General features: G+C 42.5%; 2 protein-coding genes and 1 non-coding gene across 3 annotated transcripts; 2 read left to right on the top strand and 1 right to left on the bottom strand.

The window, feature by feature from the left end:
• Window positions 1-4,122: 4,122 nt before the first annotated feature.
• On the bottom strand, window positions 4,123-5,127 carry GPR119 (G protein-coupled receptor 119). The gene has a single exon (XM_043458142.1). The coding sequence runs from the start codon at window positions 5,125-5,127 to the stop codon at window positions 4,123-4,125; it is 1,005 nt and encodes a 334-aa protein (XP_043314077.1).
• An 8,582-nt stretch (window positions 5,128-13,709) lies between these two features.
• Window positions 13,710-23,259, top strand: RBMX2 (RNA binding motif protein X-linked 2). The gene is made up of 6 exons (XM_043457861.1): window positions 13,710-13,813; window positions 14,013-14,128; window positions 15,238-15,289; window positions 20,270-20,399; window positions 21,989-22,166; window positions 22,622-23,259. Exons 1-6 carry the CDS (start codon window positions 13,749-13,751, stop codon window positions 23,179-23,181), a joined length of 1,101 nt encoding a protein of 366 aa, XP_043313796.1. The 5' UTR covers window positions 13,710-13,748; the 3' UTR covers window positions 23,182-23,259.
• A 305-nt stretch (window positions 23,260-23,564) lies between these two features.
• LOC122436040 lies at window positions 23,565-23,671 on the top strand. Its single transcript, XR_006267813.1, has one exon. It is a non-coding gene; the product is annotated as a U6 spliceosomal RNA (small nuclear RNA).

The following is a 23,671-nucleotide window of genomic DNA, read 5'->3' as shown; positions in this document are numbered from 1 at the left end:
CTCCTGCATTGGCAGATGTATTCTTTACCACTGAGCCACCTGGGAAGCCTGATAAATATTTATACACAAGGGTGTTTGAAGTGGTATTATAACAGTGAGAAATTGGAAATAACAAATGTACAGCTATAGAAAAATGGTTAAAATATTACATACTCATGTTGAAAAACATGCAACCTTTACAACTCATGTTTTTGAAGCAAGTTTAATGACATAGGAAAATAGCAAATATAATATTAAGTGAAGAAAGCAGATAAAGGAAAGTAACAGTGAATATCTCTGGACGGTATAATTATAGGTAATTTTATAATTTTCTATATTTTCAAAAACTTCTAAAATGAATAAAAATTATAATCAGAAAAGAGTAATGAACATCATGTATACATGAATATATATCTCTAAAAGAAATCCAGGAAATCTGGGGTAGTTTTAGCACCTAGCTCTCAATAAACATTCATGGGGTAGGTAGACAGATGAATGAATAAATGGCAGTTGACACTTATAGGTACCATCATTGACTTTATATGATTGCAAGAAATAACAAATGAAGATTTATTAATTAAAAGGAGAAGAATTTCAGACCAGTCAGCAGTTCGAAGGATGACATAGAAGGTACTGGAGGAATCACAAAATGAGTGGCTGATGGCAGCTAAGGTGTGGGGCCAGTTGCTGTTCTTGTTGCCCAGCTGTCAGTACCATCTTTCTTCTCGTTCTGTGCATCCTCGAAGTATCTCTCGAGCCTGCTGTTTTCACTGGGCTCTGTTCACTTTGGCCAGTGACTGAGCAAGTGCAGATGAAATCAAAGTCACAAGTTCATTTCCCATGTGAACCAGCACACACTTCATCATACAGGGTGACAGTATCCCAAGGCCAAAGTCTGGCTAGCCAGCTCCCAGAGATGGCTGTTTGGTCATGTGGACAAGCAGGGGGGGTGGTGATGGATCAGGGAACATTTGTGAGACAACTCAAAATGCCCGTGTCCAGAGGGCTGTGTGTTCTGTTCTTGAGGGTTGTCCTCTGAAACAGAGGTGTGCTATGTGTAACATTAGCTACCCAAGGAATTAGCATAAAACTTAGCCATGTCACAGTATTTTTTTTAACAGATTCACAGTAAGCTGTTCATGGAAATGATTGATGAGCCCAGTTGATCCACATTCTGTCCTACAAGGTATTAATATCTTTTGGCTATTTTGATCAAATTGCTGAACAGGATCTGGCTTCTCTGCAAGTGTATCAGGAGACAACATTGGATGCGTGAATGAAATCTAAATATTTCCACGCCAGTGCATTCCCTTATCTGTACAGGAACCTGCCTCAAAGAAAGCCATTAGGGCAGTACAGAGCTTTCTGTATCTCTGCTCTTGGTGGCTTATCAAACACAGGCTTCTTGATTGCGGTTACTCTTAGACACACGTATATGATAACAGTGCCCAGTTTATATCTCCTCTGTCTTGATCCTGCTAAGGTATTAGATTGATGTTTGTCTTTTCCAGCCTGAGTCACCTCTCATCACTCATTTTTCAAAACCCTTATTCAGGGATTGAGGAATTCATGGTTTGGAGCCTGATAGTCCTTGTCCTAGAGGTCACAATGCCTGCAAACATGACTGATTCCCTTGAATCAATCAGCTGGATATTTTATACCTCAGGATTTTTAAGGAAGAGGAAGAGAACATTTTCTGAGCAGTAACAATGTGCTGGGTTTACTAGGCATTTTTACATACAGTGTCTAAGTTAATCTTCACCAATAACCAAATAAAGTAGGTATAATTACCCCCAATGTTACAAATGAGAAAGCTGTGGCTTTGAGAACTTAAACGACTGAATCATAATTTGATTACTGGTCGGTTGGACTTCAAAACCTGTGATTTTCCCATTGGACACACCGACTTCCAGGAATAGCAGGGTTTTTTTAGGCTGAACCTCATAGCACAACAATCAGCTGGCCTCCGCTCAGCTCCTGCCTTTCTCCTGTAACTAAATTCCATTCCACTTTGCTTGTGTTACCTTGGCAAGATCAGGCCTTTGCAGCAAGGCCAGAAAATTAAGCGTTGAACCACTAATAAGGAGACCATTGATTTGAGCCTGCTTTCAATTTTGTCCTCAAACCCAGTTACCCTTTGTGTTTTACCTCATTCCCAGTAACTCATAACCCAGTCCAAGCTGGCATAACTGGTACTTGCTGGGTGCTTAGCCTTTCAAGGCATATTGGACTCCATCATCCACTCGAGAGCCAGAAAGTTTTTCAGTTGTAGGAACATAAAGGTTACTATGGCAAAGGCAAGCACGGTGCTGCTCTAGGTCAGAGTAGCAAGCAGAACAACTTGCAAAATGATCTACCAGAGGAGGCTTAATGTGTATTAGAAGAGATCAGAGAAAAATATGCCATTTGGTCTGAAGGTAAGAGAAGAAAGGGAGAAGGGAACTTTCAAGAGCATGGACATGAAAAGGGATGACCATTAACTTCAGAACAACTGAGGAGAGCAAGCTGGGGGTTAATCTAAGAATGAAGGGGAATGAAAACCCAAGTGCAAAGCATCCTTCTGAGAGGCCAATTCCATCCAGGTTCTGAGCATCATAGTTTGAGATTGGAATGAAAATTGTCAGAGGCCTCTTAGAGTTAGGCATTACACATTAGGCTCCGGTGTATCCCCAAGTCATCATTTGTAGAGATATCGAGGGGTTAACCTTCCAAGGTTGTTTGGCACCAGGTCCCAGACAAATCAATCTGTACTGTTTTGGTTTCTTCCTTTCCCATTTTTGTTGTCCACTTGGCAGCTTTCTAGGGAAATAATCTAGTTTAGGGCCTTAGGAGACAAACTTCCGAGGAATGTATTGTGGAGACTAGGAGGTTGGAGTAAGGGTTATAGGAAACTCAAGTAGGCTGAACATGGCTCCTAGATTTCTTCCCCACTATGCTCTTATAGTTTCTGCTGCCAGGGTTGCCCAGACGGAGCCTGAGCATAATTCCCAGTTGCCAACTCTCATTTTCTGTACCCACAAGAGAGCAGGATGAGGCTGGTCTCCTGGGCCATTTTGGGGGCATCCTCTTATGCAACTGAATTTCTTAGGGAAATGCAGATTTGGGAGTAAATGGCAGAAGGTCGAGCTTTGAGGAGCAAAGTGGGCCCAGTGTGGAGAGCTTGGCAGTGCCGTGTTTTGGTACCTGCCCCTTTCTTTCCTTTAAGTGTCTTGGAATCTGTGGTTCAGCATCGTCACCAGCAAGAAGCTACAAGTGACATAAGAGGCCACCTGAGGGAAAGGGGCACCACAGAGTTAAGAAGGTGGTGGGCTGGGTGGGTAGGGGGTGAGCAGCAGAAAGAATCACAAGACTGGCTATTTGTCAAAGAAACACTCTTGAACACCATACTAAAGACCAGCTTTAGTATCTATTTCAGGTTCCTACATTTATACAACCTCACTACATAAAATGTCTGATTACATCAGGGAGGGCAGGACTCCTCTTTTTATCAAAGCAATCACTATAGTAAACAGTTACAAAGAACAGAACCTCATTTTTCTAGTACTGTGCTGTCTAATCTGATAGCCTCTGTCCATGTGTAGCTCTTCAGCATTTGGAACATGGCTAGTTTGAATTGAGGTGTTCCATAAAGGTAAGATACACAGCAGACTTCAAAGATTTAGCATGAAAAAGAGTATAATATTTTATATTGATTACAGGTTGAAATAATAAAGTTGGAGGTATATTGAGATAAATGAAACATTAACATTAATTTTGTCTGTTTCTAGTTTTACCTTTTTAACACGACTACAAGAACATTTAAAATTACATAGGTGGCTTGCAATAGATTTCTATTAGACAATGCTGTTTTCGTGTGTTCAAAAATAAGATTTGAGCTTAAGCCTCTTTCCAGTAGTACACTTGTTGCTTTAAGTGAGTATACCTGTATAGGAGAAACAGGTTCATTGCCAAAGAAGGGCAGGGAGGAATGGAGATTTGCAAGTGGGGAAGCTGATTATAGAGGGTGAGGGGGTGCAGGGGTACAGGGGGTGGTCGGTTGCCAGAAGCAAGTGCTCTCTTTCCCCCATAGCTCCATCTGATCTCCTAGCTGGGGCTCTGCGAAGCGAGGGAGAGGCACTTTGAAACTGGTCTGCCTTTACCATCTTAGCCTTCAGGCTCTAAGTGGGACATGGTGGTGATGTAACGCACACTTTCCCTGTGCCCCTCTGGGCCCCCATCCCTGGCCAAGAGAAGAAGGCATGCGGCGAGCCCCTTCTTCATAGCCAGGGCCATCTGGGAGAACTGTTGCCGCACCTCCTTCTGCCAACAGGCATAGATGAGTGGGTTCAGCAGGGAGTTGCCCACGCCGAGCAGCCACAGGTACTGCTCCAGCACCAGGTAGAGGCGGCACTCCTGGCAGGCCACCTGCACAATGCCCGTGATAAGGAATGGGGACCAGGACAGCGTGAAGCTACCAATGAGAATGGCCACTGTGCGCACAGCCTTTAAGTCACTGGGGGTCCGTGGGGGCCGGTGAGCCCCGGCCAGGGCTCCTGCATGCTCCGTGTTGCGGATCTGCTGGCTGTGCGTGGAGGCAATCTTGAGTATGTCACAGTAGAAAAAGACAAAGAGCAGCAGGGCCGGAAAGAAGCCGACGCAGGAGAGGGTCAGCACGAAGCGCGGGTGAAACACAGCGAAGAAGCTGCAGGACCCCCTGTAGGTGGTCTGCTGGAATCCGTGGATCCCGAGGGGAAGGAAACCAATGATGTTAGACACCAACCACAGCCCGGCAAGGCAGGTCCCGACCACGAACCCATTCATGATCTGGAAATAGCGGAGGGGCCACTTGATGGCAAGGTACCTGTCAAAGGCAATCAGCATGACCGTGAGGACAGAGGCGGCTGCAGAAGAAGTGACAAATGCCATCCGAAGGCTGCACAGCGTCTTCTCCGTGGGCCGAGCCGGGCTGGAGAGCTGGTCTGTGACTAGGCCAGAGATGGCCAGGCCAAGCAAGGCATCAGCCACAGCCAGATTCAAGGTGAAACAGAGACTGATGCTATCATTCTTGAAGATCAACGGCAGTACCGCCATGGCCACAAGGGCATTAGTAGCAATAATGAGGGAGGCCAGGACAGCAAGGATCACTCCAAATGAGACAGATGATTCCATATCTTGAAGTGGCAGGATTTCCACTTACCGGGGGAGACTGGCCCTCCAGCTCAAATTCTCACGGGCTGGGTGAGATGGAGCTGTGTGTTCAGAGTTGGCAGTCCAGGCTGGCAGCTGGCTGTCTTCAGGATCCTGCTGGTCATGGAGAATCACTCCTCTGGTTTTCAGTCCTCAGCCTCTTGCCTCTCCAGTGATCTGAAGGCAGCAACCCCAGTGCAGATGTATCCCTCGGCCCTGAGCTAGTCCCTCCTCCAACAACCAAGTTACTAGACAACTCCCAAGTACCTGCCTCCTGTTGTCTCGCCAGGCTCTCTCCCCTCACTAATGTTTCAAGGGCTTTGTTTGGACAGACCAGGGCATTCATCATGTCTCCTGTCTCACAGAAGATATAATTGACTCTAATCACACGTTTTTCTCTCTATAACTTGATTTTAAATGTCCACTTCTTTTCTTCCTAAGCCTCAAGTACTATCTTGACAAATAATCTCAGCTGAATTAAGCATTTTTCTGGGATAATGAATTCTCAGTTACTATTATGACTGCTTTTATTTTTTTTGTTTTTTATCCCTTTTATTTTATATATTTTTTCCATTTATTTTTATTAGTTGGAGGCTAATTACTTTACAATATTGTACTGGTTTTTGTCATACATTGACATGAATCAGCCATGGATTTACATGTGTTCCCCACCCCAATCCCGCCTCCCACCTCCCTCTCTACCCGATCCCTCTGGGTCTTCCCAGTGCACCAGGCCCGAGCACTTGTCTCATGCATCCAACCTGGGCTGGTGATCTGTTTCACCCTAGATAATATACATGTTTTGATGCTGTTCTCTCAAAACATCCCACCCTCGCCTTCTCCCACAGAGTCCAAAAGTCTGTTCTGTACATCTGTGTCTCTTTTTCTGTTTTGCATATAGGGTTATCATTACCATCTTTCTAAATTCCATATATATGTGTTAGTATACTGTAATGGTCTTTATCTTTCTGGCTTACTTCACTCTGTATAATGGGCTCTAGTTTCATCCATCTCATTAGAACTGATTCAAATGAATTCTTTTTAATGGCTGAGTAATATGACTGCTTTTAATTGAGCACGATGACCATAATCCATTGAAGTGGGAAGTGGGGCAGGCAAGCTATTTTAGGTCCAGCATACTTTCAGGAGAGTTATACACATGTTGGTGGTTTCTTATCTTTCATTTCCTAACACCTCAGATTCTAATTCTTTCAAATAGGGTGTGCTGGTCCCCTATTTCTCATCCCTCAAAGCTTGATTAGTTGAGGATTCAGAAAGGCTGGAGAAGCAAAAGAGAATTGTTACTAGCTGTCATTCAGTTTAGAAGAGAGCCCGTTCCCTATTGAAAGCTGCTGTCTGTTGGGTATACTCATTGAGAAAATTTCTGCCATATGTTGGACTCTGTCTCTGGTCAAGAGTTGTGGCTGCCAGCCTTGTACTTTCTTCTCTTTGGCTGTGCCAAGTGGCATGTGGGATCTTAAGTTCCCTGACTAGGGATTGAACCTGTGCCCCCTTCAGTGGAAGTGTGGAGTCCTGACCACCAGACTGCCAGGAAAGTGCCTGCCTTGTACTTTCTTGATCCTGTGACCTTGCCTTTCTTTTTAAAGAATTTTATTTTATTCAAGTATAGTTGATTTACAATATTAATTTCTGCTGTACAGCAAATTGATTCAGCAAATTCACACACATTCTTTTTCTTTTTCATGTTCGTTTCCATTATGGTTTATCATAAGATATTGAATATAGTTCCCTGTGCTATACAGTAGGACCTTGTTGTTTACCATCCTACATATAATAGTTTGCGCTTACTAATCCCAAACTCTCAATCCCTCCCTCCTCCTCCCCCCTCCCTGTTAGCAACCACAAGTATGTTTTCTGTGTCTGTGAGTCTGTTTCTGTTTCATAGATAGGTTCATTTGTGTCATATTTTAGATTCCATATATAAGTGATATCATATGATATTTGTGTGTCTCTTTCTGACTTACTTCACTTGGTATGATAATCTTTAGGTCCATCCATATTGCTGCAAATGGCACAATTTCATTCCTTTTTATGGGTGAATAATATTCCATTGCCTATATATGCCACATCTTCTTGATCCATTCATCTTCTGAAGGGAATTTAGGTTATTTCCATGTCTTGGCTATTGTAAATAATGTTGCAATGAACATTGGGGTCCATGTATCTTTTTGAATTATAGTTTTCTCCAAATATATACCCAGAAGTGGGACTGCAGGATCATATTGGCCTTGTTTTTCTTGATCCTATTGACTTGAGGTATCTCTGGGACAGGAGAAGGCGAGGTGAGCTGTACTCTGGAAAGTGCGCTAATGTTTGGTTGTGGAATTTTCCATTTTCCAGCAATAGAGTTAGACCAAAGGACAGCAGTGTTGCTGAGGCAGGTGAGATGGGCCCAGGGAGGGTGGCTGTGTAGCTCATTCTTATTTTAGATTGTATATCCATTTGCTCAGGTACATTAGAACTAACCTTTTGCATGCTACTCTCATCTTGGATACCAAGAAGAGAGGGATGGGGAGAAGAGTGATTAGAAGCTTATTTACTCAATTCGGGTCAGAGCACAAATGGGAAAAGTTAGTGTTTTAAGTGAGAGCGTGGAGAGCAGGGTGCAGAGTTGGAAGCAAATATTATATTCCAGGATGTTTTGACAGTCTGAGAGGGCCTTTGGCAGATGTCTCTCTTATAAGGATCAGAAAGCCAGTGGAGTGGTATTCCGGTTGCCAACCTGAACAGTTCTTATTTTTTGGTACATCCATTAGGAGGCTGCTTTCAGTCGCTTAGCACCTGGTCTAATTTTAAACCTGGATCTAAGGCACGCTTTTGTTTCCCCAGCCCCTTGACTCTATGTGTGGAGTCAAGATGGCTGTTTCAAGGCCATGCTAAAATTCAAGAGTGCATCAGGGTCCCCAGAGGGCTGGTTAACACCCATATTCTTTTTTTTTTCAACACCCAGATTCTTGAGGCTCGCTGTCAGAGTTTCGGATTCATTAGTTCTGAGGTGTTCCCAAGAATCTGCATTTCTAACAAGCTCCCAGGTGATGCTTATGCTTATGTGCCTCTAGTGAAATGCTCCAGGGAAATGGTTCTTAACTTTAACTGTGCAGTGTAAACACTTGTTGATTCCAAAAGTACAGACATTTGGGTCACACACCAAGGGATTCTTATGGCCTTAGTCTGAGATGTGACCTCTGCATCTGGAATTTTAAAAGATCCACAAGTGATTCTAATATACATCCAGGGGTGGGAACCGCTGTCCAATGGCAAAAGCACAGGCTCTGAATTCAGGCCACCTGGGGGCCACCCCTACATTAATTCCTGTACTTTTGTGTGGACAAATGACTTCACTTCTCTGACTTAGCTTTGACTTCCTCATGTGTGACATGGGGACGGTAATACCTACATCTCAGTGTTGTGGGGATGATGAAAATGAGATTATGATGGATATGAAAAGGCTTTTTAAAAGATTGTATTTATTTATGGCTGCAATGGGTCTTTGTTGCTCCATGAGGGCTTTCTCTAGTTGGGATGAACAGGGGGCTACTGTTCATTGCGGTGTGCAGGCTTCTCATTGCAGTGGCTTCTCTTGTTGTGGAACATAGGCTCTAGGGCATGTGAGATTCAGCAGTTGTGACACATGGCCTTAATTGCCCTGCTGCATATGGGATCTTCCTGGAGCAAGGATCGAACCTATATCTCCTGCATTAGCAGGCGGATTCTTAACCACTGGACCACAAGGGAAGTCCATGAAAAGGCTTTAGTTGAGTATACCTTCTTATTGAGGAGAAGGAAAATGACATGAATATCCATCCAATGTTGATAAATACAGTGAATGAAAAGGGCTTCCCTGGTGGCTCAGATGGTAAAGAATCCTCCTGCAATGTGGGACACCTGGGTTCGATCACAATGTGGGAGACCTGAGTTCCATCCCTGGGTTGGGAATATCTCTTGGAGGAGGGCGTGGCAACCCACTCCAGTAGTCTTTCTTGGAGAATCCCTATGAACAGAGGAGCCTGACGGGCTACAGGCCATGGGGCCGGAAAGAGTCAGACATGACTGAGCAACTAAGCATAGCACATGGAGGAAAAATAAAGCAGCTAATTGTGTCCAACTCTTTGTGACTCCATGGACTGTTGCCTGCCAGCCTCCTCTGTCCACGGCATTCTCCAGGCAAGAATACTGGAGTGGGTTGCCATTTCCTACTCAAGGGAATATTCCCCACTCAGGGATCTAACCCGGGTGTCCTGCATTACAGGCAGATTCTTTACTGTTTGACCCACTAGGGAAGCCTTGTCTTCTAGCGTCTTGTGCACCAAAGGCTGAACCAGATCAGCAACATTGGTATGACCTGACAACTTTGTAAAAATGCAAATCTTTTGCCTTTGGTAGTTCTGCTGGTTCCTCTGCTTGAGATGCTCTTGCCCATTCCCTATCTTCCATCTACAAGGTGACTACCTTCAAGGTCCAGTTCAACTGTTATCTGCCTTTCTGTAGTACACAACAATCTGCTTTCCATCCCCAGCTTCTTCTGACCCCAAGCAGTCAGAATGAACTGATGCCTTATCTAGTTCCAGTAGCACTTCACTCATGTCTTCACTGCAACATTCATCCTTTTGTATATTTATTCACATATGTAACTGTCTGGAAACACTGTGAGCTGGAATCATGTAGTTTTGTTCACTGTAGTATCCCCAGCATCTAGACCAGGACCTCAACACCAGTACCTGAACACTAAGAAACACAGGATATGACTTTATGTTGGTGTTAGACGTGTTATTATTATTATTTTTTTTAGCATAAAAAGATACCAGCATAGAATATCACCTCCTTTGCTATCACCCTGAGGCAAACCACCATCATCTCTTGCCTGAATTATTGTGGAGCTTCCCAACTGGTCTTACTGCTTCTATCCTAGGCATTTCCATGCACCCTCCACACCCCTGACTTCCCCACCCCTGACCACCTCCAGTCTGCGGCCAAGGTAATCCTGCTAAAATGTAAGTCAGACTAACATCCTTTAGTGGCTTCTCACCTCACATTGTGTAAAATCCAAAGTTGCCACCCAATATGTTCATGCCTGATCTCCTCCCCTGACCCCATTTATCCTGTGACCCTCATTTATCCCCTTTAGAGGCTAAAGATACAGACTTTGGAGCCACACTATCCTGTGGCTTCCCATTTATCAGTTATGTGACCTAGGGCAAGTGACATAACCTTTCTGTGCCTCAGTTTCTGCATCAGCAAAATGGGGACAATAGTATCTCCTTCATAGGATTGCTGTGAGAAGTAAATGAATTAATATGTGTAAAGTACCTAGAAAAGTGTCTAGTATGTGGTGGGTACTAAATCAGATTTTATTAAATGAACAAAAATCTGTCATTCTTTCCCTTGCCTGCTCCTCTCCAGCCAGTCTGGCATGCTTGTTGTTTCTAAAACATACTCCCATCTCAGGACCCTTGCACATACTGTTCCTGCTGCCTACAATACTCTTCTCCCAGAAATCTCCAAGTGTTGCTCCTCATCTTCTTGTAGATCTCTGCCTTCATGTCACTTTACTGGGGAAGGGGCTTCTTTGACTGACACCACTTATAAAATAGCAACACTCTCCCGCTCTCTGTCACCAATGCTGCTTTATTTTTCCTTCATAGTATTTATCAAGATTGGATGTATATTCATGTAATTTTCCTTCTCCTCAATAAGAGTGTAAACTCCATAAGGACAGGAATTCCACTTCCCCTGTTTGCTGTTATATCTCCAGCACTTATACCAGTGTCTAGCATATAATAGTTGCTCAATAAATACTTGTTGAATGGCTGAATAAAAGACAAAAGCAAGAAAATTAAGGTCATGCTCTTTCTGCCAAGGTAACATGGCAATAAAAATCTGATAAAGATATCTGGATAAAAGTAAGAAAATGATAACGGTGTAGAAAGCGACAAAGGGAAATAAAAGCCTCTTTCCCTTTACCCTCATCTGTTTTCATAAATGTAACCATAGCTGTATTTTCAGTCTCATTAACCAATAATTGTATTGTGTACTTGCTATGTGTTTGGGCTTTGAGGTACTGAGAGCTTAAAGATGCAGTCTTTACCTTCTAGGACCTCACAGTCTTTCTGGGGGGAGAACATAAAAAAGCTGTGAAGAACTGCAGAGTTCAGAAGTTGGAGCCATCAATGCAGGCTGGTAAGGTCAGGGAAAGTTTCCTGAATGAGAAATGCTTTGACTGGAGTTTGGAGCTTGGGCAGGTTTCAATCAGAGTGAGGTGAGTGGCCCAGGGATATATGGATCTCTCAGAAGAGGTATCTAGGTTGGATAATGAAAGGGGCCCTTGAGATAACAGATAGAAGTGGAGCCTGGCTGAAACTGAGGCTTCATGGGGCGGGGGAGCAGTTGGAGAAAAGACTGAAGAATAGGGGCTGGGGCAGTTATAAGAGTACTGAAAGAGCTAGGAGGCATGTGACGATGACTCAGAACATCACTGAGAGTAGACAGGATGTGTTTGACAGACACTGAAGTGGCGCAATTATTAGGAATTGGTGATTGGACAGATATCTTTGGGTGAATAGCAATAGGGAATACAAGCATGACATCCCTGTTTTTGAACATGGGCAACCAGGAAAATAGTGATAACATTCCCTGAAACAGAGAAGTCAGGAGGGAAAGTGTTTGTGGGTATAGTGTGGTGGTCAGAAGTGGAGAGATGAATTTGACTAGCCATATTGTTGAGCCTTTCCTTGAATGTGGGGACTGCCGTCAATTTCCTTAGCATTACCCACTGAACCTAGAAATGAGCTCTGCGTACAGTAGGTGCAAGTGAATGTTATTGGTGAAGAAAGGAGTAGAAGCTGGGAGAGCTGAAAACCTTCCCAGTTTGCCTGGGACATCTCCATGGATGTACTTCCAATTGGTAGGAACTGGTAGGTAAGATGATGCCTAGATTTCCGTAAGTCTGAGTGGAAAGGGGAGGAGAATCCAGAGGACCCTCTGAATTTAATGTCTGAGAGGAGGACCAGAGTTTGCCATCCCAGGTGTCTGTTATTTGGTTGGTCTTACTCTTCTCTTTTGCTTCAGCTTCCTTTTGAACTCTGATGACCAAGGCCTAGGTATTGCTCCAGTTCTCCCATTTCACAGTTGCTGGAAGAATTCAGCCAGATAATGCTGCAAGCTAGTTTACCACTTTGCAGTGACTACTTCAGCCCTACAACTAGGCAACCTAAGGTTTCCAGGAGCAGATAAAACCCCTGTGCAATCTGTCACTGTTTAGTTTTCATTGCCAATGTAATTCTACCAAGTTAATGAATAGCTGGGTTGGAGTGGGGGAAGGGAAGAGACACAGAATGAATGAAGAGAAACTGTCATTTATGGGCAGATTCTGTTCTGCTTCTTAGCAAGACATTGGGTACACGGTGAACCATTGAGGGTACAGTTGTCATCATCACTGTCATCATCAAAGTACTTTTATGAAGTGGCTAGTTTCAGGGATTCTGAGCTAGGCCTACACAGAGAACTACACAGCTCTGGAATTTCACTTTTAGACCATGCATGGTCTAAGACCAGATACTGATGTGGACATGTGCAAGATGGATTTAAATCTTCAATATGGTTTATTTACACATTATATGTCACCACCTCTTCTACAGGTTCCTGATTACTTCTGGAGTGAAATCTATCAAGCAGATATATCCTGTATGCTCAATGATATTATCAGCTCTTTGAAGGCAAAGAACCCAACCTTACAATTCTGTCTACAGACTTGCTGTACAGAACATATACAGATGCTCAGTATGGATTCATAAATCAACCAGACCTGATGGGTAGACAGAGTACCTTTTAAACCATTAATATTTAACTCCTTTGAACCTCAGTTTCGTCTATAAAATGGAGAGAATAATTGTATCACAGACATCACAGGGCTGTTGTGAGGATAGAAAGCCAATGCATATAAACTGATTAGCACACAATTTAGTATTGTCTGCTCAACTGTTAGCTGTTAATTTAACAATACGAATTTCTACCTCCCGTAGGAGACTGTGGAAAAGGGGTAGCAGCTTTTCACACAAATCTGGGTATTCAATTCAGCCTACAGAGGTATACTTGTCAGTTGCCTATGCATTGGGATTTGAGAGAAAAAAAAAAAAAAGATTCACCCTCTCACATATCTTCTTTACTTTTCTGCCGTCACTCTTGAACAAAGATGGTTTGCTGGGGGTGCGCGTGTGAGTTACTGACTGGGAGTGAAGGATGGAGGCGGAATTTGACTGGGAGCGAAGGCTAGGATTCAAGTCGCCGTATCAAGCACTTTTTCAGTCTTAATTCAGCAAACATTTGTAGCTAACCTAATCAATGCCAGGTGTCGTCCAGGAGCTAGGAGTCCTGGAATAGACCAGGCTCGCACCCTTACCCAATTTTACGGAGGAACGTACGAACGGACCAGAGAAAAACTCTCCGATTAAACAGCGAGCTCCCCCGAACAAGGAAAGCCGCTTCGGGCTCTAGTGCTCAAGCGCTACGCCCCCGGCGCGCCAGCTCTCTTCCGGCGCGGCGCAAGCTCCGCGGCAGCCAATGGGCGCGAGGCGCCGGGACCGCGCATGCGTCTTGCGGCTTCTTCCGGAAGTCGCTTCCTAGGTTCTGAGGCCGAACCCGCGGAGATGAAGTAAGGCCTCCACTGCCCTCTGAGGAGGGGTCGGGGGAACTGGTGTCCGGGGGCAGCCCACCGGGGCTGAGGTGGTAGAGCATCTGCGGGGCTGACGGGCGGGAGAGGCGGGGAGTCTAGAAAATTAGTCTCTCGGTTTTGTTCGGTTTTACCTCAGGCCGGGGCGCGCTTACATGTCCGCTTTTCCTTCGGTTTACAGCCCTTTAACTAAAGTGAAGCTGATTAATGAGCTGAATGAGCGTGAGGTCCAACTGGGGGTGGCGGAGAAGGTGTCTTGGCACTCCGAGTACAAAGACAGCGCTTGGATCTTCCTGGGTGAGGCCCACGTTTTCTTCCTGTAGGGCGCCTCCTTTCCTGCCCTGCTTCCTAACATTTCAGCGTTCCCGCCTTTCATTCCTCCCGATATTCACCACCCACATTTATTCCCTTCCGCTTTCTCCCGGGGTTTTCCTTGTCTGTTTTCTCCCCATTTCTAGTTTGCTGTCTCTGCCAAGTCAGTGCTCATAATAGGTACTGCCGGCCGTTCACTGTGCTGAGAATCGTGCCACTTGGTTTCTCAGAGACCGTTATCATCATCCCCCTGTCCCTCCCCATTTATACAGCTAAAGAAACAGGTGCAGAGAAGTTAATGACTGCAGGTCACATAGCTTAGGAAGTGGAACAGCCAAAACTATGGGACTCTAGAACTCATGGTCTTAGCCCCTATCTCGTATTACTGCCGACTCCCTCCCCTCCTCGTTTTCCTTCCCTCAGAATTTATGTTCCTCATCTGATTATCTCCTGCCTTCTATCTGTGGCCGTATCACCATCGCTAATTCACTTAGTGTCGTATGCAGTAATTTGACAATTTATTCAAAGAGGTTATTGCACCAGACATTGTTTTAAGCATTTTATTTCCATTTATTTAACTAATATAACAATTCTGTGATGTTAGAACTGTAATATCCTCATTCTATTGATGAGGAAGGAAACATTTGCAGGGAAATTTATTTCCTATGAAATGCTTAGCAATTGACTTTATAATCCTTAGTCTTTGTGAGGTGGGGTTAATATTTGCATATTTAAACTGATTTTGGACCTTAGCTGTGAATTTGCAGATAGACAGCACATGAGTTCAACATATGTTTTTGGAAGCCAAGTTTTGTGCTGGAAACTATCTGCTTTGTCCAGAAGATTTTGGGTGTGAGGGGGGTTAGTTTGGTTAGGGGTGACCCCAGCTTTTCCACTCAAAGTTAATCACTCCTTTTTATGTGTTACTGCTACATCTTCTATGTCCTTCTGTCATTGCATTAGACTAGGTTCTTTGAGGGAAGGCCCGGTTGCTTATTCTGATTTGCATTCCAGTGCCTGGCCTAGTGCATGCATGGTACATAGTAGACACTTGCTAAGTGTCTGCTGAACTGAAATGTGTTTTTCTTTTTGAGGGGGACTTCCTTATGAACTGACTGAAGGGGACATCATCTGTGTGTTCTCACAGTAAGTCACCTTTTTTCCTTCTTTTTAGTAAGTCACTTTTTATTTCTTACCTTCTGGGTCTCAGAATAATTTGCTTCTGTAATGCATTTTATGGCATCACAAAAGCCCATTTATTTTAACTCTAGACTGACTGGCCTCCCTGCATGGGGAGGCCTGGAGCTTCTGTTCTAGTCTAGATCAGTCCCAGGACATGGTTCTGGAACTCTCCAATGTGCCAAATCCAAGAAGTTGGTTGATATAGGAGCCTGTCTTGGAGATTCTGGTCTATTTTTATTGCCTTTTCACTGAGGCCTCCACTGGAACAGACTGGAACTCCTAGGGAGGTACTCTGTTGGCCCGTCTCCTTGGGCTCTTATAAAATAGTGGTAACTCATGATCACGGGGCCATTCTGGGCCCACACCTGTGTGGCACTGTAGGATTAGGACAAAGCACAGAGGAACTGGGAAAAAAGCAAAAGGTTTAGGCAGTAGTTTTTTCATTGTTGTTGTTTGTTTCTAGTTGAGTGTAAGGTTAGTGAGCAGAGCCAGTCTCTTTAACTGGAGACTAAGAATCACAGGCTGATGAGGGATAAGAATGAATAGGAGAACCTTGTATTCTTCATTCTGCTATGGGGTGATAGCAGCAGCAATCGGTGGGAGAGAGGCTTGGCAGCTCACACTAGTAGTGGCAGCCGGTAGGAGAGGGGTTGGGTACAACCCCAAAGCTACACAGAGTAGTTAGTCCATAGATGCCAGAAGGCCTTGGCAGCTCACAGCAGCAGAGAGCCATGACCCCTGGACGGTGGAGTCCTCAGGCAGAGGACCATGATAAAAGAGGTTGGGCAAGCAGACAGTGGCTGGCACACCCTGGCAGAGGCATTGCCATGGCAGGGAATGGTTGGACCATCCAGTGGGCAGAGGTCCCCGGCTGACTGGTTGGGCCATATATAGGACAGAAGGCCGTGGGAAAGAAACTGGGCAAGAAAAAGGCCATGGTAGAGGGCCCTAGCAGGGCCTGAGGCTGCTTCTTCCAACTCTTGGGTATTGGGAAGGTCACAGTAGGTACAGCCTATAACTTCCACCCCTTTGTGGTAGCTGTGCCTAGTCCAGTCTTCCACCTGGGAGCTGTTTTTGTCTTATTTGCATTGAGTGATGATTACTAGTGTGTGTGTTTATTCCAGTTCTCTGTTTTGGCTCCACACATTGCTCTCCATGAAGATTACCTGTGTCACTGATAACAGTGGCTTTCAAAAAATATTTTGTTTTCTGATTATCAGAGTAATGTATAGTTGTTGTAGAACATTTGGGAAAAAGAAAAAAGTATGAAGAATAAAGTAAGAATGTACTTTAAGGAAAAAATGTTAACATCTTTGTGTATTTATTGTCTTTTTTTCAATGTTGGGCATTATTTCCAGTATTTTGCTGTTAGGAATTATACTGCAGTGTACATTGTGATATATACATCTTTGTATGCCTCCCTGATGGTTTCCTTCATGAAATTAATTTATAAACATTGTCAAATTACTCTCTGAAAAAGTTGTATCAGTTTTCACTCTGACTGGAATGCTCATTTTCCTGAATCCTAATCAGTAATGGTTATTTTAAGAAAATATTGCCATATGACTTTTCATTATTATTTTACTTTGCCTTTATTTCATCATCAGGGAGGTTGAACATCTCTTCGTAGATTTATAGGCCCTTATTCTTTTTCTTTGTAAATTGTCTATTAAGATCATTTGCCTATTTTTTCCCTGTTAGTGTGTTCCTCATTTTCTTACTGATTTTACAAGAGCCCTTCATGTATTAAGGATATTAACTTATTGTTTTTAACACTTTATTGTGTATTGTATTGCTGTGGACTTATTTTTTTAATTTGATGTGTTATACTACATTGCCATTATTATTATTTCTTGATGCTCAAACTGTCCCAGTTTGGTCTGTACTTATCCTGTCAAGCCAGCTCCTATATTCTTTTTTCTTTTACTTTTTATTTTGAAATACTTGAAATAATTTCTCAGTTAAAACAGGAAAGTTATGAAATAGAATAAAGAATACCTATATCCCCTTTACTCAAGAGTCCCCAGATGTTAGCATTTTATCACATTTGCTTTGTTATTTCTTTCCACCTATATGCATATTATTTTTTTTCTGAACCATTTGGGGATCAATTGCAGACATGATGCACATTTACCCATAAATTCTTTTTTTTTTTTTACCCCTAAATTCTTCAGTGTGTATTTCCCAAAATACCGGGACATTTAACTTCAGGATAGTAATCAAATTCAGGAAATCAACACTGTTACACTGTTATCTAATCTATAGACTTTATTTGACTTTCAGTTGTCCTGATAATGTCCTTTATAGCAAAAGGAAAAAAAATGGCTTTCTAGCCTTAGTCTGTGATGTAAATTGCAGACGTTTTCTCCTAGTTTGTCATTTGACTGCTTGTTGTGATTTTTTTTCTTTGCAAAATTATTATTTTTAAATTTTTATGCATTCATCTATTCGTATGTTTAAATGATCTTATGGTAACATTGATTTTTTAGGGGATGTACAGTCCTATGAGTTTTTTTTAATACTTGAATAGATTTGTGTAATCACCCTCACAATTAGGATGAAGGACCATTCCATCATCCCCCAAACTCCCTCATGCTATCCCTGTATAGTCTGTCCTCTAAGTATTTCATGTGGTCAAATTTATCAGTCTTTTATTGCTTCTGGATTTGAGTCATAATTAGAAAGTATTTCTTCCCACTCATCTGTGTTCTCTTCTAATACTTGTATGGTTTCAATTTTATGCACAGAAATAGCTGATCGATTTAGAGTTATTCTGATGTGTAGTGTGAGATATGGACCCAATTTCATATTTTTTCAAATGGCTATCTAGTCCCAACAGCATTTATTTAAAACTCCATATTTTCCCCCAGCATGTTGGAGTGTCACCCTTATACAGAAGTATTAACTTGGGAGGTGATTTTGATATCTTTATAATGTTGAATCATCTTATGCAAGAAAAAGAGATGTCTTTATATTTATTGAAAACTGGGTTTGTGTCTTTCAGTAGTTTTTAAGAGTTTTCTTTGCATAGACCTTGTACATTGCTTGTTGTTAAATTTATCTCTAAGTATTTTCTTTTTGTTGTTGCTGTTACAAATGGGGCTCCTCTTTCCTTATATCTTATGATTATTGTTTGTAAGAGAGTGGTTCATTTTTGTTAACTTTATATCCTGTTATCCTACAGATTTGTTATATTGTTTGTTTTTATCATTGTTTATCATTGCTTCCCTTGGGTTTTCTATATATATCATCATATATAATCTTCATACAGAGATAGCTTTACTTTTTCATGTTTTAATTAATTTTTAAAATTATAGTTGATTTACAGTGTTGTATTAGTTTCTGCTGTGCAGTCAAATGAGTCAGTTATACATACACATATATTTACTCTTTTTTTATATCTGTTTTCTCCTGTCTAATTGCATGGGCCAATACCTACAATATTAAATAGTGTTAAATAGTTGAATACCATAGTTGAATCATTTCTAGTGTGTTCTTTTAAGTAAGATGCTAGATTTGGGGCTGAGGTGTATATATGTGATCATGTTATAACATTTCCATCAGTTACTGTTGTATTTTTATGACTGTAGTTTTAAATTTATGAAGCTTTAACTTTTCTGGAATTTATATAATGAGTAAGGTAGAATTTTTTCTATTTTCTTTTTAATTAAATTATGTCTTTGTTAATTTCCACCTACGTTCCTTAGATTTACTCTCTCCCACTCCCCAGTGGCTTATGGGATCTTAGTTCTCTGACCAGGGTTTGAACCTGGACCCTGGCAGTGAAAGCACCAAGTCCTGACCACTGTGACTGCCAGGGAATTCCCCTTTCCTTTTTAACAATAAAATTCTTTAATGTTACATATTTTCCTGAGTGTGGTTTTAGCCACATCCTGTAAGTTTTGGTGGGCTTCCCTAGTAGCTCAGGTGGTAAAGCATCTGCCCATAATGCAGGAGATCTGGGTTTGATCCCTGGTTCAGGAAGATCCCCTGGAGAAGGAAACAGTAACCCACTCCAATATTCTTGTCTGGAGAATTCCATGGACAGAGGAGCCTGGCGGGCTATAGTGCATGGGGTCACAAAGAGTCAGACAAGACTGAGCGGCTAACACACATAGTCACTAAGTTTTGGTATATATTCCCATTTTTGTTGTTTTCTAAATAGTCTACCATGATTTCTTTATTTTATTTCACTTTCTCTTTCATCCAGTAGTTAGCCTGGAGAATAGGTTTCAAGTTCTAGTTAGGGCATTTTTTGTTTTGAAATTATTGTTCCCAGCTGTTTCACATTATGATTGGAGAACATGGTCTGTGCTGTTTTTGGAGATGATTGGGGTTTACTTTGAGATCTAGTCTACAGTCAATTTTAATATGTGCTTCATGGATTCTTGAGAAGAAACTCTTTTTGTACAATCAAATATATCTGTATATCTACTAGTCTGATGTTAATATTTTTAACAATGTAATTGTTATATTATTAAGTATATATTTATTTGTAGTTATATAAATTTATATTAATTCCTCTGACTTATTTTTCTCAATTTTATGTGTTGTGAACTCAAAGTGGTGTATTAAAATCTCTCATAACTTTCACTCTTAGTTGCTCTTTGTATTTTTAATTAAAATTTTGAATGTGTTAACATGTATAAAATTTCATGACTTATGTATTAGGACCTTGTTCTGAGTAAAAGAGCCCTCTTAGTCACATTTAAATGTTTTTTTTGGTTGGCCTTGAGTTCATCTTTGATCTTAATACTACCACCCATTTTTTAAATTAGGTGTTCTTGATATATCTTTTTCTAACTTTTAATTTTTAACCTTTGTCATCTTGTTCTTAGTGTGCCTCCTGTACAGATTATATTATTTGAATTTTGTTTTGTCATCTGATCTGAAAGTTTTTACATTTTAAATCAATAGTGTTTTACTCTTTTATAAATTAAATAGATACGGGGAGATTGTTAACATTAATCTGGTACGGGACAAGAAGACTGGGAAATCCAAAGGATTCTGTTTCCTCTGCTATGAAGACCAGAGGAGCACAATTCTGGCTGTTGACAATTTTAATGGGATCAAGGTGAGTATGCTTACTGAGCAGAACTTTTCCATTGTGTAGGGTTTCAGTTTCATTTCCCAGCTGATGACTACAGGCTCAAGGGCAATACTGGTCATCTGGGTTGCAGAGGTGTGGGGACATACTGACCGGGAAATGACCCCAGGAAATAATTCCATTGGCTCATGACCCTGTCAGCACGCATTCCTTTTCCCCATCTCTTAGCAAGCTATGTCCTCAGGAGCATAGGTACCGTGACCCCCCCACTCCCCTTCATCTTGCACCCAACCAGGCATCTGTCTCTCACCTTTTCCTCCTCACACTTCACTCTCATTTCTGCTATATTGGAGAGCAAACACTGCTATTTCATGCTGTCCTGTATCAGGGAATTGGGTTCTATCATGGTTTCGTGGCTGAGGACATAGCCATGTATGTCATTGACTTAGTAGTACTGGGCCCTGAAAATTCTCTAGTTAAAATCTGATGACAAATTCTATGAAAGTAACTCATTCTGAAGTTTTCTGTCCTCTATTCTCTCTCCTCCACCCTTGTAAGTGAGACAGGGTGAGTGATGACATGAGAGAGACATGAGAAGGGGATGGGGCAAGTCAGGGTTATCTATGTTCCACATGCTCCCTGTGCTCATTTAGGAAAAGCACTGCCATTGAATGAGCATTGTCACAGGTTGAAGGGGTGACTCTTGACTTGGAGAATTTGTCACTGATTGCACCAGCAGTGAAAGGAAGTCACCATAAAAGGTGACTTTATTCTACCTTTTATGGTGGAATGGGATAGGTGAAAGTACTCGGGCTTAGGGGTAAGAGTAAAAACTTGCTCTTGAATGGAACAGTGAGAGCCAGACATTTCAAATTTCTGATGGCATTGCCTATAGAATAAGTCTGTATCTGCCTGAATGTTTTTGTTTTAAGTCAGGGTTTTATTTTTTGTTGTTCACCTGGAGAGTTGTGATTCACAGTGATAGTATCAGCATGAGCCAGTGGTTCCAGTATGGTGGGGGTGGAGCAAGGAGTGAGGGCTTAAGAGAAAAGAAAGTAGTCCTTTCTAGATTCCTTACCCCCTCCCAGCTATTGTTCTGCTTTGGCCTCATCCAGTTGTGTTGAGAAAGCAGCTGTAGCATTGAGCTGAATTTTAGGAATTCCCTTTAGCTTCCAGGCTTTTTCACAGTGCGTTTCACTGTAAATTAATGTTACAGATGGAAGGTAATTCATGTTTGTGCATCTAAACTCTTGCAGTTTTCCATGCTGCTTATGCTTTGGGGCAGTACTTCCCAGGCTCTTTTCACTTCATGGCACACTTATAACATGGAGATATTTATATAGAACTCTGGGATAAACTTAAGAGGCTCCCAGGATCTCCAGCTGCCCCAGGCTCCACCTGACTGCCCCTAGGGCTAAGCGAATGTGTAGGGATGTGTGCTGTGACACATCAGTTGAGTAGGTCTGCTTTTGAGATTTTCTGAGAAACAGAATTAACAAGAGGGTAATGGGAATGGTTCAAACCATGGATTTCTGCAGCTGGGTTCAAATAGATAGAAGGCTGTGTTTGGTAGCAAGTAGTTAGCTATTTGCTAAAGCATTGCCCGTCTGTCTTAGATCAAAGGGAGAACTATCCGAGTGGATCATGTATCTAACTATCGAGTTCCTAAGGACTCAGAAGAAATGGATGAGGTGACCAGAGAGCTGCAGGAGAGGGGCTGTGGGGCTCATACTCCTCCACCAAGTTCATCTGAGGGCTCTGAAGATGAGAAACCCACCAAAAAACACAAAAAAGGTAAATGGTTAAGGCTTATGAGAAGATTCTGGGTAGGCTTAGTGTTTGCTCTTCTTAGCCTTCACTGAGAGTTGGTAGTCAGTTCTCAAGTGTGAAGGGGGCAGGTGTGGGGAACCTTACTTTAACTGGGAAAGGAGAAGTATCAGCAGAAGACTAATGCTGTGGGCTAAATTCTGGCCACCAAAATGCATACATTGAAGTCCTAACCCTCTGGTAACTAACAATGTGACTGTTTGGGTAGGATATTTAGAGAGAGAATTAAAAACTGGAGTTGCCTTATACAGCAACCTGACATATTAAGTGTGACAGACATCCAGCTTGGATTCTTGGAGGCACTTTTCTAGAAATAGAGACCGTGAGTGTTTCACGCTGCTGCCAAACATGCTTTCCTTTTGTATGTCCTTCATCTTTTCCATCTTCTTTTTCTTACTGATTGTGCCCCTCTTTTCCTCCAGACAAAAAGGAAAAAAAGAAAAAAAAGAAAGACAAAGAGAAGACTGGCCGGGAGGTACAGGCAGAGCAGCCAGCCTCCTCTTCATTGCCCAGAAGCAAGATGATAAAGGAAAAGGATGACCCTGGCTCTAAAAAGCACAGTGGCAAGCACTCAGAGAAGGCAGAGAAGGGTCAGAAGTCAGAGTCCAGGGAGGTGCAGAAGTCCCACCCCAGTTCCCCTGAGGTCAGGACGACCTGCCGTGGTGGAACGGAGGACCGAGAGAGGGAGCCAAGGAAGGAGAAGTCCAAGCACGAACATAAGTCATCAAGCAGGAGGGAAGAGAGAGAAGACAGGCACAGGGAGAGAGACAGAGGTCGAAGCTCAGACGTGCATTCCAGACGTCATGACAGGCGCTCTGAGGGGCGGCATGACAGGCGCTCTGAGGGGCGGCATGACAGGCGCTCTGTGGGGCGTAGTCACAGGAGTAGAAGTAGGAGCCGAGATAAATCCCACCGGCACAAAAGGTCCCGGCACTCCCGGGACCGGGAGTCCTCTAATCCCAGGGAGCGCAGGCATCACTGATGCCGCAGCCTGTTCAGCTATTCAGCACAGTAGAATTAAAAATGAACTGTATTTTTCAAATACAATGAAATTCAGTTATTCTTTTACTGTTTTTACATGTAAAGTCTCTGAGAATGAATTCTTTTGATCCCTTGAGTATAAGCATCATCAAAAGAGCTGTAGTTTTTTAACAGCTAAATGTCCTGGATTTTTGAGCAGAATCCATTGTCCCTGGGAGTATACTCGGTACTTTTGGTACTTGCCAGAGCATGTATTCTAAATCTGGGTTCATATATATGGCGGTTGAATTCATGACCCCAATTTAGGATGAAATGGCCAGGAAGGGGAAATACCAGACAGTTCTAGAATTCCAGTCTTTGTGCTACATGTTAAGAACCCTTCCAGTGCTCGCTTCGGCAGCACATATACTAAAATTGGAACGATACAGAGAAGATTAGCATGGCCCCTGCGCAAGGATGACACGCAAATTCGTGAAGCGTTCCATACTTTT

This window comes from Cervus canadensis, chromosome X, assembly GCF_019320065.1.
Source record: "Cervus canadensis isolate Bull #8, Minnesota chromosome X, ASM1932006v1, whole genome shotgun sequence".
In the NCBI taxonomy this organism is placed as follows: domain Eukaryota; kingdom Metazoa; phylum Chordata; class Mammalia; order Artiodactyla; family Cervidae; genus Cervus; species Cervus canadensis.
The sequence above is the reverse complement of the archived record's forward strand: the minus strand, read 5'-3'. Positions and strand labels throughout refer to the sequence as shown.

Coding starts and splice junctions, on each gene's coding strand:
- GPR119 (XM_043458142.1), bottom strand. CDS start 5,127: ATGGAATCATCTGTCTCATTTGGAGTGATCCTTGCTGTCCTGGCCTCC.
- RBMX2 (XM_043457861.1), top strand. CDS start 13,749: ATGCGTCTTGCGGCTTCTTCCGGAAGTCGCTTCCTAGGTTCTGAGGCC. Junction 13,814..14,012: donor GCCGAACCCGCGGAGATGAA/GTAAGGCCTCCA, acceptor TTCGGTTTACAG/CCCTTTAACTAAAGTGAAGC. Junction 20,400..21,988: donor ACAATTTTAATGGGATCAAG/GTGAGTATGCTT, acceptor CGTCTGTCTTAG/ATCAAAGGGAGAACTATCCG.